The 12,183-nt window shown below is 41.4% G+C and overlaps 1 protein-coding gene across 1 annotated transcript in view; it reads left to right on the forward strand.

The window, feature by feature from the left end:
* Positions 1-12,183, forward strand: part of GDAP1L1 (ganglioside induced differentiation associated protein 1 like 1) — a 95,263-nt gene that overhangs the window by 72,278 nt on the left and 10,802 nt on the right. The window contains exons 3-6 of the mRNA XM_044298309.1: positions 6,192-6,384; positions 8,648-8,821; positions 9,949-10,043; positions 10,761-10,875. Of these exons, the coding sequence (XP_044154244.1) occupies positions 6,192-6,384; positions 8,648-8,821; positions 9,949-10,043; positions 10,761-10,875 (577 nt within the window). The remainder of the gene's footprint in view (positions 1-6,191; positions 6,385-8,647; positions 8,822-9,948; positions 10,044-10,760; positions 10,876-12,183) is intronic.

Genomic DNA, 12,183 nt, shown 5'->3' on the forward strand with positions numbered 1-12,183 from the left:
GATGACATTCTAATTTATTCTCCAGACGTGGAAACACATCAGGATCATATGAGACAGGTGTTCCAGATCCTAAGGGACAATAAATTGTATGTAAAATTAGAGAAATGTGTTTTTGCTGTACACAAGGTGCAGTTTTTGGGTTACCTGCTGTCATCTTTGGGTTTTTGAATGGATCCAGAAAAAGTTTGTGTTGTGTTGGACTGGGATCGACCTGAAAATCTGAAGGCTCTTATGCGGTTTTTAGGGTGCACCAACTATTACCGAAAATGTATTCAGAATTATTCTACAATAGTAAAACCCTTAACAGACATGACTAAGAAAGGGACGGATGTCTCAGTGTGGTCTGATTCGGCATTGCGAGCCTTTTTCTGCGATTAAGGAATGCTTCTCTTCTGCCCCTATATTGGTGCAGCCGGATGTATCAGAACATTTCATTGTGGAAGTGGACGCGTCCGAGGTGGGTGTAGAAGCAATTTTATCGCAAGGCCCATCACCTAGTAAATGGCGACCATGTGCATTTTTCTCTAAAAAACTCTCTGCCACAAAGAGAAATTATTGTGAGACAGTGACAGGTCTCGTCTCACGCAGGTTGGAGGCAAGGAAGGGGTGGATAGTGCGGTCCACGCCCTTATTCCACCACAGGTGAGACCAGCTGTATGTAGTCAGGCTGGCATAAAGCACCTCCCAGGGTGTCAGAAAGGGGGAAGTGTGTTACCTGTAGACAGAGGCCTGGAGGCTCTGTCTGTGTGGTCTCAGCCTGGCGTTGGGGGACGTAGCGACGCCTGGGAGGGTCGCAGGGCCATAGTCAGGCAGACTACTGAGCCCCAATCCCCCACAAGAAACAGTGAACTAGAGACAGTGGGCATACTGTGCTCTGTACAGCCATGAGGCTGTGGGACATTGGCTGACAAAGCCGCACGAGTTCACAGGGTGTGAACTGTAACTTAGGTGAGTCAGGAAACTCTGTGTTAGTTAGAGCCTAGCCAGGCAAGTGTTTATTATTTTGTCATTTTGTTGTTGCTGATGTTGCACAATAAATGCACTGTTTGGACATTATATCCGTGTCTGGTGAAGTAACCTGTGAGAATGACCCCCGGAGAAGAGCTAACCCCCCACATTATGATGTGGGTAACAGAGAGTTACTGGCCATTAAGTTGGCTTTTGAGGAGTGGCGTCATTAGTTGGAAGGGGCGATTCATCTTGTTTTTCACCAGATTCAATTTCACGGTCACCTATTATCCTGGGGTTAAGAACGTCAAGGCGGATGCCTTGTCACATAGTTTTCCTGGAGCTGGTGATTTTGAAAATCCGAGTCCCATACTGTCTAAAGGGGTGGTGATATCTGCTCTTTACCTAGGTGAAGGTGTTAGAGGCTCAGGGAGATGCACCTCTGGGAAACTATTTGTGCCACCGGAATTGCATCACAAGGGTATTTGTTGACAACATTGTGAAACTCCATGGCATTCCCACTGATGTGAGACTCAGTTTGTTTCCAGATTCTGGAAAGAGTTCTGTACTCAACTAGGGATACAACTGTCCTTTTCTTCGGCTTTTCATCAGTCGAACGGACAGATGGAGCGCACTAATCAGTCTGGAGACTTACTTGAAACATTTTGTATCTGAGAACCAGGAGGAGTGGTCTTCCTTTTTGTCTTTGGAAGTGTTTGCCATAAACAATTGTAGTCGGAAGTCCACTGGTAAGGAGCCTTTTTTTTTGGGGGGGGGGGGGGGGGGATATGGGTTTCACCTGCAGTTTAGCACATTTTCTGGTTCTGATACTTCTGACATTCCTGAGGAAGAAAATTTTTCGTCATTATTGTCATCGATATGGCGAAAAATTCTAAATAATTTAAAGAATATGGGAAACAAGTATAAACGTGTGGCTGACAGGAAACATATGAATGGTCCGGACCTTCTGTGTAGCTGTCCCAAAGAACCATTAAGGTTGAAGTTACCTTCTTGGAAGTTGAGTCCAAGATTTATCGCTCTATATAAATTCACTGCCATCATTAATCCTGTAGCTTTTCGTCTTGAACTTCCTCAGGCTCTGAAAATTCATAATGTGTTTTACAAATCTTTGTTGAAGAGATCTGTTGAACCTTTGGTGGATTTCTTCAGTATCTTGTCCACTGGAAGGGTTCTGGACCAGAAGAGAGGATGTGGATACCGGCATCAGACGTGAATGCCAGTCGCTTGGTGAATGCTTTCACAAGTCTCACCCAGATAAGAGGTCACCCGTAGAACGGGCGGGGGTACTGTCACGAACACTCCCGTCACAGGTGCCAGGAGGTCAGAGAGACTGGCAACACATGGGTTAATCTGACTAGTTCCTGGTGGATCATTTGTGTCTGTGTTGTTTTGGTCATGACCACACTTCTTGCAGGTGTTGTTAGTTTGGTCATTTAACCCCTTCAGGACCCTGCCATTTTTAAGCTTAAGGACCAGGCCAATTTTTGCTAATCTGACATGTGTCACTTTATGTGGCGAATACTTTTAAAACTCTTATTCGGGCCATTCTGAGATTGTTTTCCCATCATGTATTGTACCTTACGACAGTGGTAAAATTGAGTCAAAAAATTAATTTATAAAAAGATTCAAAATTGACCAAAATTTTTGAAAAATTAGCAAATTTCCAAATTTTTATTTCTGTACTTTTAGAAATAGATAGTAAAACCTCCAAAATAGTTATTACTTTACATTCCCCATATGTCTACTTCATGTTTGGATCATTTTGTGAATGCCATTTTATTTTTGGGGAACGTTAGAAGGCTTAGAAGTTTAGAAGCAAATCTTGAAAAAAAAATTAAAAAAATCTAAAACCCACTTTTTCAGGACCAGTTCAAGTCTGAAGTCACTTTGTGAGGCTTATATAATAGAAACCACCCAAAAATGACCCCATTTTACAAACTACAAGGTATTCAAAACTGATTTTACAAACTTTGTAAACCCTTTAGGTGTTCCACAAGAATTAATGGAAAATAGAGATAAAATTTCAAAATTTCACTTTTTGGGCAGATTTTCCATTTGAATCCATTTTTTCCAGTTACAAAGCAAGGGTTAACAGCCAAACAATACTCAATGTTTATGGCCCTGATTCTGTAGGTTACAGAAACACCCCATATGTGGTCGTAAACTGCTGCACGGCACACGGTATTGCGCAGAAGGAAAGGAACGCCATACAGTTTTTGGAAGGCAGATTTTGCTGGACTGTTTTTTTGACACCAAGTCCCATTTGAAGCGTAGAGTAGAAACTCCAAAAAAGTTACCCCGTTTTGGAAACTACGGGATAAGGTGGCAGTTTTGTTGGTACTATTTTAGGGTACATATGATTTTTGGTTGCTCTATATTACACTTTTTGTGAGGCAAGGTAACAAGAAATAGCTGTTTTGGCACCGTTTTTATTTTTTGTTATTTACAACATTCATCTGACAGGTTAGATTATGTGGTATTTTTTATAGAGCAGGTTGTTACGGACGCGACGATATGACAACTTTTTTGGTTGTTTGTTTCAGTTTTACATAACAAAGCATTTATTTTTTATTTTTTATTTTTTAGTGTCTCCACATTCTGAAAACCGTAGTTTTCTTTATTTTTTGGGTGACTGTCTTGTGTAGGGGCTCATTTTTTTCGGGATGAGATGACTGATTGGTACTATTATAGGGTGCATATGACTTTTTGATCGCTTACTATTACACTTTATATGATGTAAGGTGGCAAAAAATGGCTTTTTTTACACAGTTTTTATTTAACTTTGTTTACGGTGTTCACCTGAGGGGTTAGGTCATGTGGTATTTTTATAGAGCCGGTAGTTATGGACATGGAAATACCTAATATGTATACTTTTTTTTATTTATTTAAGTTTTACACAATATTATTTTTGAAACAAAAATAAAAATCATGTTTTAGTGTCTCCATATTCTGAAAGCCATAGTTTTTTCAGTTTTTGGGCGATTATCTTAGGTAGGATACCATTTTGTGGGATGAGATGACGGTTTGATTGGCACTATTTTGGGGTGCATATGACTTTTTGATCACTTGCTATTACACTTTTTGTGATGTAAGGTGACAAAAAATTGCTTTTTTCACACCATTTTTTTTTCACTGTATTTACCTGAGGGGTTAGGTCGTGTTATAGTTTTATAGAGCAGGTTATTACGGGCGCAGCGATATCTAATATGTCAACTTTTTTTTATTTATGTAAGTTTTACACAATGATTTCATTTTTGAAACAAAAAAAATCATGTTTTAGTGTCTCCATAGTCTGAGAGCCATAGTTTTTTCAGTTTTTGGGTGATTATCTTAGGTAGGGTATGATTTTTGCGAGATAAAATGACGGTTTGATTGGCACTATTTTGGGGGTGCATATGACTTTTTGATTGCTTGCTATTACACTTTTTGTAATGTAAGGTGACAGAAAAATGCTTTTTTTACACAGTTTTTATTTTAAATTTTTTACGGTGTTCACCTAAGGGGTTAGGTCATGTGGTAATTTTATAGAGACGGTTGTTAGGGACGTGGCAATACCTAATATGTATACTTTTATATTATTTTTTACACAATAATATAATTTTTGAAAAAAAAAAAAACATGTTTTAGTGTCTCCATATTCTGAGAGCCATAGTTTTTTCAGTTTTTGGGCGATTATCTTAGGTAGGGTACCATTTTTGTGGGATGAGATGCCTGTTAGATTGGCACAATTTTGGGGTGCATATGACTTTTTGATCGCTTGCTATTACACTTTTTGTGATATAAGGTGACCAAAAATTGCTTTTTTTACACCGTTTTTATTGATTTCTTTTTACGGTGTTAACCTGAGGGGTTAGGCCATGTGATATTTTTATATGGCAGGTTGTTAGGGACGTGGTGATGCTTAATAGGTATACTTTTTTTATTTACTTAAGTTTTACACAATAACAGCATTTTTAAAACCCAACAAAACTATGTTTTAGTGTCTCCATATTTTGGCGGGCATATGCCTTTTTGATTGCTTGGTGTTGTACTTTTAGTGATGTAAGGTGACAAAGATCCCCTTTACAATGCATTCCAATACTTCTGTATTGGAATGCATTGGCTGTATGTGTAATAGAGTGTGTATTACTCATACAGCTTCCTGCCTGTGAGATCCAGGGGGCTGGATCTCACAGGCTCTCCACCGAATGGCAGCACCGATGCCTAAGGAAGGCATTGCACTGCCTTCCATGCCATCAGGTCCCCGTCACAGCAGCACGGGTACCCGATGGCAGCTCCGATCCCCGCCCGACATTGCACATGCCGCGGTCAGCGCTGACCGCGGCAGATGAAGGGTTAATGCTCCTGCATCGGTGATTTCACCAATGCCGGCGCATGCAGCAGGGGTCCGGCTATCAGTGACTGCCGGACCCCTGCTGCGGATTGGCCGGACGCAGCTCCTGCACCCGCCCAATTCCCATGAAGTACATGTACGTCACAGGTCTTTAGGTCCCGGAAAGAAATGACGTACATGTACGTCATGGGTCCTTAAGGGGTTAACTTTCCCTATTTATTACTGCTTACCCCTTCAGGGCGTGCGGTTTATAGCTTCCGTTTCTGCACTCTGGGCTAGCTGGTTGTTGGTTCTCGGTTGAGCTCCTGGCGCTGCCTTTGCTCCATGTGAAGTTAAGTGTCGTCGTCTTCCTTATTTGTATTTCGTTTGTTGTATTTCCCTGTCTTTTGTATTTAGGCCTGAGGGAGACTCCTGTTCATCCTTCTGGTGGAGGAATAGGTTGTCTCAAGTCCTGTCACTAAATTAGGGCTCTAGGTTCCTGTGTATGAACTTTCCTACCATTGAAGTCATTTCATACTGATAGCTAGTCAGGACTAGGAATAGGGCTGTTCTAGGAGGTGACCTTCTCCTTTACCCTAGTTTTCTGGCCTAGTTCCTGTCCCCTTTCCTCCTGTGCTCGGTGTGGAGTTTCCCACCCACACAGCACCCGTGACATTGTGTCTTATGGGAATGGCTAGAAGTTATTGGACATCCAGTGTAGGCAATGTCAATCATGTTCCTTTGAATGTCACTGACAATAAAATCATTGCCTAAAGCAGTTGTTACAGAGGCACTTGGTATTAGTAGGGCCTCATCCACATTGCACATCATGTCCGCAATGCACATATAGCCATTGTCACAGTGAAAACATGTCTTTTGAATGTACCAAGATCATCTTCTCCTCTTGCAGATACGTCTCGTGATTGCAGAAAAAGGTTTGCCATGTGATGAGCGAGATGTCAGCCTGCCCTTGGCAGAACAGAAAGAGCCGTGGTTCATGAGACTCAATCTTGGGGAGGAAGTGCCAGTGGTAATCCATGGAGATAACATCATAAGTGACTATAACCAGATCATAGACTACATTGAGAACAATTTTGTGGGAGGTAAAGTCCTGTATTTTTTCTCCAAAAATTCTCAAGATAAATTAGTCTGGACTAGGCATACCCTTAAAGAGGACCTTTCATGGGTCCAGGCATTATAAACTAAGTATCAGGATACGTAGGATCTGCACTTACTATTTTTTCTGGGCTCTGCGGCGTTCGCCCGCTGTGAGCCCCGTTGTATTCTCCCGCTTGGTATGCTAATTTTAGCATCAGAATAATGAGGAGGAGACTGAGTCTTTCTCCTTGGGCGTCTCCTTCTCCCTGGCTGTAGCGCTGTCCAATCGCAGCGCAGAGCGTCACAGCCAGGGAGAAGGTGAGGTTTTTTTCTCCCTGGCTGTGACGCTCTCTGCTGCGATTGGACAACGCCCACGGAGAAAGACTCAGTCTCCTCCTCATTATTCCGATTTTAAAATTAGCATACCAGGCAGGAAAATACAACGGGGGCCACAGCGGGCGAATGCAGCGGCGCCCAGAAAAAATAGTAAGTACAGTTAGATCCCTGCACTATGTCCTACGTATCCTGATACTTATTTTATAATGTTTGGACCCATGAAAGGCCCTCTTTAACCCCCAGGACAAATGTCATCAACACACCCATCGCTTAATTAATTGATGAAGTAGCTAATTGTCAACAGCTGTCAGTGGCAATGGAATACATAGGTTGAAAGGGGGCCCAACCAAGGTTGGCTTTGTCCTTTTATCTATTAAGAGTTAAACACCTGCAGATGGTTTCTTCTCCATGGCCAACACCATTAAACAACTAAGTAATGAAGTTCTAGGTGACCACCTACCTCACTTACACCGCCTTGCTGTAGGACTTTGTCTCCTTTATAACCTCAACCAGTTGTCTATTAGTATGTGACAGTGATTCTGAACCAGGGCTCTCTGAAACTCTAGGGTTCGGGGGAGCCTGCCAAAATGTTTCACCAGAAAGAAGAATGACCTGTAATTGCTGATGGTCGTATTTGGAAAGTGAGATTTCTGTGTCAATAAATCCTTTGCTGCTTTGCTGTCTGCCTGGTTCCATCTATAATATGTGGTAAACAGATTGTACAATAGAGTACGTAAAGGGAGCCATACTTTTATGTGTATTTCCTGCATTGCCCTGCTCTCTGTTCACTGTTTAATTTCCTTCTTAAGATGCCATCTGGGAGCAGCCAGCTGTTAACACTGGTAAAGGCCTAAATTATTGCTGCTTGTTGGCTTCATTGAACCTTGTGACTTCTAAATGAACATGAGGCGTGAAGGCTGAAGGTTAGCAATAAAACAGGAGCAGGATAGACCTGACTGTAATTGAAATATGGCTATATTTGTTAAAGGGGTTATCTCACTCACTTATCTGCTTGGAGGACTTTCTTTGCTTTTTGTGGACGGACAGCAGCTTGTCACATGAGATAATCAAGCACCTGCATCTCCCAGGTGAATTTAGAAATAGGGATGAATGAAGGGTGTCTGGGCCACAACATTATGAGATCGCTTACACTTACAAGAGGAAGGGAGCAGGGAAGCATGAGAGTCCACCACTGAATATCAGCAAGGAAAATGTAAGACGTCACTGGAATCAGCGGTCTTAAAAGTCCAAACTCTATTTATTTGGATCCAGCACAAACCAAGACATCCAAGTTATACAAGCACATGGGGTGAAATCATGGCACCAAAATATACATAAGCATTAAGTCCTGGCCAGGTTTCTACCTCACCTAGGTACAAATCCCATGTAGATCAAACTGTTCCCAGGAGACAGGCTTCAAGGCTCTGACCCAGACGGACAGCCTCTATTTATTCCCCATTAACAGTCCCAGTGGCTACACCTGAGAACACCTCAGGCTAGGGGGAATAGCTGTACTAGGGTTAGGTGGAATGGAAAATCTAACCCATAAATAAAGTCTGAATAAACCGCTTTCAGCAAACTGAACTTTACTGAAACCATAAAGCCTTCTGGATTCCTTTTATCTCACCCATCTGAGCAGTCTGGGAGAGATATAAACCCCCTTCCAGTACTTTACCAAAGACATCGTTGCAGTACATAAAGAACCAAACAATATTTTTATTGCATGAATATTGTAATAATGCTTAATTTGAAAGGCCCTATTCATTGCACAGACTTTTCATGAGATAACCCCTTTAAGCTGCTGCTTGTTATACTGATTCTCTCGTTGTATCAGTAAAGTGTTTTGATTAGCTATCTGGCTCAATCTTTGTTGTGTGCTCTATTTGATGGTTTGTGGCCTTCGATAAAACTCATATTATATTTGCATTCCAGAACTCATTCCACAGTTAATACCAGAAGCTGGAAGCCTCCTTCACTCCAGGGTTCTTCAATACAGAGAAACCCTAGAGAGCCTGCCAATGGATGCCTACACTCATGGATGTATTCTTCACCCAGAGCTCACCACAGATTCCATGATCCCAAAGTATGCCACAGCGGAGATTCGCAGTAAGTGGCCTTGTTAGCTGACTGCCCCTAGGAAGATCATTAGAAGTCAATTATAACAGGTTTCCAATAAGTTGGAAGTCGTGATCTTTATTTTAGGAAGACAAGCACTGTATCGGTGTGTGTATATATATATATATATATATGTGATACCTCAAGGTACAATAGTTTTAACATACAATGGTCTTTTCTGACCCTCCATAAGTTGAAACTAGAGTCAAACTACAATTCCTCAGACTCAGGTCCAAACATTCAAGACCACTTCTCTGGTAAAACAGTTGTCTTAGTTGCTAGCTAGCAGCCATTCCTGACTGTGATATGTAAGGACTTGTTTTATCTGTCTTAGTTTTCTGCTTATTTTTCTTAAATCTCCATTTTCTCTTATCTTGAATGACAGTTAAGAACTTTGTCAAGGTCCCTTTACATGGGATGACAAAGCAGCAGTTCATCAGGACGGAAGCGTTCCTTACCGAAATCTGCTGCTCTCTGCTGGAGGAGACAGCTGCATTTACATGCAGAGATCTCCTTCAGAGTATGGGGAGGAGTGATCACCATTCCCATCGCTCTTCCCAATTGCACAGCATGATCTGCTGTCAGCAAGCAATGATTGTTGTGAACGCACAAACGATAGGATTACCTGATGAACGAGCGTTTCGCTCTTACATCGGGTAATCGTCAGTACATTTACACCACCAGATAATTGCTAACGAGCATTCCTAGTAATTTTAGTAATTATCTTTAAGATGCTCTGCCTGTGTAAAGGGCCCTTAACAGATAACTCAAGTTACAATGGTTTCTACATACAATGGTCTTGGAACCAATTAATATTGTAACTTGAGGGATGACTGTATATTTATGTTATTTACTAATATTCAATTCCCATACATTCCAGTCAGTATCAGTGTTGTTCTTGGGTAACCATGAGTGGACAAGTGTTCAAAAACAGAATATCCCAGGTACCCTGAGAAGTGGCCATAACCTAGAAATCTAACCTTTCCATATGACTTATTAAGGCATGTCTATCTAGTATTGAGGGGATCTTTGCTTCTAATGCCCAGAGCAACATCTGTATTTTCTGTCTATTATTGTTTTCAACTGAAATATGAAATTCCTTATTATTAACTCCTCAGGGCACCTTGCCAATGCCACCACCGAACTCTTGAAACTTGATAACGAAGAGTCTCAACTAACAGAGCCATACCTTTCCAAACATAAAAAGTTAATGGTAAGTTATTTATTTATCCTGTCGTGTAATTCATTTAGGCCTTACTTGGTAAATAGTGGGGAGTCATTAGCTTGGGACCCCATCTGTTAGGCAGAATGGAGAAACGCTACAGGATGCTCTTGTGATGGTAGTCCTAGGGCAGGGATGGCCAACCTGCGGCTCTCCAGCTGTTGCAAAACTACAACTCCCACCATGCCCTGCTGCAGGCTGAAAGCTGTAGGCAGTGTGGGCATGCTGGAAATTGTAGTTTTGCAACAGTTAAAGAGCCTCAGGTTGGCCATCCCTGTCCTAGGGCATCTGTGTATTACTTGACACCATTGGACATCATAGAATGCATTATCTCCCCTATAGCATTTCTTCAGACGCCTGTTGCTTATTAAACATATTACAAAACAAAAAAATAAAAAATAAATTGTTCTTGGCTCATACATTGCCCAATTTCTAGACTTCACTACAATTAAGTAGTTGTAGGAGATGTCTAAACTGCCAGTGATGTGGTTTTGACCCTATTGTCAAGCTTCAACAGTACTGTGACATCCCTAGTGCCACTAGGACACAGTAATATGCCATCTGCACAGGGCTTTAGAAAAACTTGTGCCACTCTCTATGGGAATTTGATATTATGAGATAATACACATTAGATAGAACTTATAATTGCATCTTTAATGGTTATAGTCCCACACTCCATATGCCTAATGCTGCTATTCCTTTCTTAAGGCAAAAATCCTGGAACATGACAATGTGAACAACCTGAATAAAATCTTGATTGAACTAGCCATGGTCTTAGACCAAGTAGAGGCAGAGCTGGAGAAGAGGAAAATTGAGTATGAAGGTAAATGTTCACATATTCTTAGTAGAAGACAATGTCATCCATGAAGACGTCAGCTTTTTATGTATTTATATTTTATAGCTAAATTTGGTATACAGTACCAAAAGAATTCCGCCTATGGCAACTGTGTTCCTATTCAATATCTGAAACAAGGCCCCCCACATACTATAATTCTGGTGTATTCTCATGAGGCAGAGATGTATTGGACCACCTTAAGCACCAGGGCTTGAGTGTGACTGCTATGTATTTACAAAACCAGCAGCGTCAAAGTGCAATATGACATTGTTCCATTGTATCATGGAGGAAGCAGTAATTAAACAGGTTTACAAATTTAACATTCAGGTCTTATTGTCTCCAACATTAAAAATCATGAATTTTTGCAATTACAATTGTTTTTCAAAAGTCAATGCACATTCTCACCAATGACAAGGACAAGCATACACCATTCAGCCACATCTTTCATGTGTGAAAAAGCTTCTTCCCTCACGGACACTGGCACCATTAGAATGCACCATGTCTGACTACTGGAACCACCAGTGACAATATTGATATTGTAAAGTGGCACATACAGTACTGTTTCAGCACATCGTGTATTCTCTGCTGCAGGACTACCTAAACAGACTTCCTAAAAGGCTAGTATTAACAAAAATGTTGGGAGTGCGGAATCGGGACAGGAAGAGACTGAGGGGGTTGGTGAACGTGCACTGGGTGTGCATATATATATATATATATATATATATATATAGTGCATATATAGTATCTTGATGATTCAAGGGGTTAGACAATAAGATCTGAACTTGGTACAAGTACTAGTACCTCTTGGCATATCTGCTCTAGTAAATACCTGTTCTCTATAAAATCAGAATTCTGCAGTGTAACAATTCACATGACTACAAAGTGGATTCTTATGGCTGCAACCAATTTTGGTCAGTCTAGCACTGGCTAGACTAAGGTGCGGAGTCTAAAGAATCCCTGTTCTTCACCCCAAACCCCCTGTAGAGGGATGTGGATTTAACTGCAGGGTCACCAGTTGGCAGCTGATGCAGCAGTGATTCAGGACAGTAGAGTAGTCTGGAACATAGTCAACGGTCATCACCAGTATAACAGTGAAAAGACAAAAGGCCAAAAGACAAGATGAGAGCATGGTCAGGAACGTAGCCAAAGTCAGAGCCAGAGGATGCCCAATAGCAGTGATTAGCAACCTTCGGCACTCCAGCCGCTGTGAAACATGCTCAGCTGTTCTCACAACTCCCATAGAAGTGAATGGAGCATTTTGGGAGTTGTAGTTTCAAAACATCTGAAGTGCAGGAG

Source organism: Bufo gargarizans, chromosome 6 (genome assembly GCF_014858855.1).
Source record: "Bufo gargarizans isolate SCDJY-AF-19 chromosome 6, ASM1485885v1, whole genome shotgun sequence".
Classification (NCBI taxonomy): domain Eukaryota; kingdom Metazoa; phylum Chordata; class Amphibia; order Anura; family Bufonidae; genus Bufo; species Bufo gargarizans.